The 2,447-nt window shown below is 42.7% G+C and overlaps 1 protein-coding gene across 1 annotated transcript; it reads left to right on the plus strand.

Moving 5' to 3' along the window:
- The first annotated feature begins 811 nt into the window (after positions 1-811).
- Positions 812-1,762, plus strand: LOC110315709 (olfactory receptor 2A12-like). The gene has a single exon (XM_021189701.1). It carries the CDS (start codon positions 812-814, stop codon positions 1,760-1,762), a length of 951 nt encoding a protein of 316 aa, XP_021045360.1.
- Positions 1,763-2,447: the final 685 nt, after the last annotated feature.

A 2,447-nucleotide genomic window follows, 5' to 3' on the forward strand; every position in this document is an offset into this window, starting at 1 on the left:
AGTGGGATTGCTTCGAGTTTCTCTCTATTTAATTTGATGTTGGCTATTGGTTTGCGGTAGATTGCTTTTATTATGTTTAGGTAGGGGCCTTGAATTCCCGATCTTTCCAAGACTTTTATCATGAAGGGGTGTTGGATTTTGTCAAATGCTTTCTCAGCCTCTAATGAGATGATCATGTGGTTTTTGTCTTTGAGTTTCTTTATATAGTGTTTTACATTGATGGATTTCCTTATATTAAACTATGGTATCACTGGGAGTCAGGGAGGGTCTGGGCAGTGACTGAGAATGTCAGGCTGTGACTCATTCACCTCCTTTGCCCTAAGCTGTGCATCTTCCCCAATTAGGTCTAAAATGAAGGTCACCATTTCTCCTTTTACCTGATGTTTTCTCCTGCTCTGTCCCCCAAGAGTCTCTTCCAAAGAGTGTGCTTGTTGAGAGCATTCAGCGAATCCCTACAGGGAACAGAAATGGCCCTTTCCCAACTCTCCTGGGAAGGCTAAGAGAGGAGGCAAGATCATAAAATCACCACAGCTTGTACCACAGGGAAAAGGTTGACAAGTCTGAGACTCAGTTTGTGACATATTTTAAATAGTAATAATACTGTCAGGACATGAGCATCATCAATTTCATTTAATAGAAGAAAAGCCTGAGGGGGGTGTTAAGCAACTTGGGAAGATTATCCAGAAAATGTGTAGGGTGGTCAGAATAAACACCCCACCATTCCAGGCTGTGTAGATTCCATCTTTGAGGTCTATCATACATCAGGTGTTACATAGATGGCTGGAATTCTCTCACAGAACATTTGTTTTGGATGATTCCAGGACAGAACCAAAGTTGGGTTTCTGAGTTCATCCTGCTTGGCTTCTCCAGTGACCCCATGACCAACAGCATCCTCTTCATTGTCTTCCTTCTCATCTACTTGAACTCAGTCCTGGGCAACGGGCTCATCATCATGCTGGTCTGCCTGGACACACAGCTGCACACTCCCATGTACTTCTTCCTCTGTACCCTCGCCCTGTTGGATATGACCTTTGCCACCACTACAATGCTCCATATGTTGGTGCATCTTCTGGCTCACTCTCAGACCATCTCCTTTACTCACTGCTGGCTACAAATGTTTGTGTTTGGTGGCCTGGGTATAACTGAGTGCACCTTCTTTGTAGTCATGGCTTATGACCGGTATGTGGCCATTTGCTATCCACTGCACTATACTATCATCCTCACCTGGGGCCTCTGTATACGGTTGGCAGCAGGGACTTGGATCTGTGGTTTCTTTTCATCTTTATTGCATACTTTCTTCACCATGAGTTTGCCATATTGTGGGCCCAACAGGGTCAACCACTACTTGTGTGAAGGTCCTATAGTATGTAGCTTGGCTTGTATGGATACTCACTTTGTTGAGATGGTGGACTTGGTCTTGAGTGTCTTTTGGGGTGTTACTCCAATTTCCCTCACTGTGGCCTCCTACATTCATATTGCCATGGCAATTCTGAAGATCAAGTCCACCCAGGGGCGCTGCAAGGCTTTCTCTACCTGTTCTTCCCACCTGACTGTGGTCACATTCTTCTATGCTCCAGCCACTTACATCTACTTGAGGAGCAACTCTAGCTACTCCGCTGAACAAGACAAGCAGATCTCACTCTTTTACAGTGCTTTAACACCATTGCTCAACCCTGTGGTCTACAGTCTGAGAAACAAAGATATCAAGATGGCATTTCTCAAGGTGATGGGTTATGGCAGGTGTACCAGTGGACCAGGATGATGATCCTTAGATAAACATTGGATAAAATGTTCTTTGTTTAATACTGAGATTATGTGTTTGTTTTATGTGAGCAAAATTGTGCATTTTATACAACATACAACTTAATAACTAAGGAGTACATTCATGAAAGAGAGCATGCTATATTGCTAAATGACTATGCCACAGTTAAACTGAAAACATATATGTTAGTAATTTTAAATGCAAAGACTCCTTGGGGCTCACTTTTATTAGTGGTAGATTGCAAGTCTCATTGTGTAGTCAGGCTCAGATCCATCCATCATTAACAGAAGGAAAGGAATAGTGGATACAACCTTTAAAACCTAGGCTTCTCAATAGTGATCACCGTCTCTTTGCACACATTCTTCTGCTAAGGAGAGCATCATGGTCCAACCTGACATCAAGACGTTGGGATTTTCTTTACTTCCACAGAGAAGCAATGGAAATCATGTGACACTGGACTGTTGTGTACACTTCCTGTACTGAGAAGTGAGAAATTAACAGGAATTTTGCAGCCTGCCGGAAAACTGCATTTTCTCAGAAGCCAACTGCATAGGTGTATGCCAGCAAGAAACATGCTATTAGTGATCTTGTAATAAAAACAGTAGATGCCAAGGTGCTGTAGGCTAAGTAATGCAGAACAGGTTCTCATTATTAAAATTAAACCAATATTATGTGGAACAGAACG

The sequence above is a fragment of the Mus pahari genome, unplaced genomic scaffold (genome assembly GCF_900095145.1).
Source record: "Mus pahari unplaced genomic scaffold, PAHARI_EIJ_v1.1 scaffold_6700_1, whole genome shotgun sequence".
In the NCBI taxonomy this organism is placed as follows: Eukaryota; Metazoa; Chordata; class Mammalia; order Rodentia; family Muridae; genus Mus; species Mus pahari.

Excerpts from the sequence above, each read along its gene's own strand:
- LOC110315709 (XM_021189701.1), top strand. The coding sequence starts at position 812 with ATGATTCCAGGACAGAACCAAAGTTGGGTTTCTGAGTTCATCCTGCTT.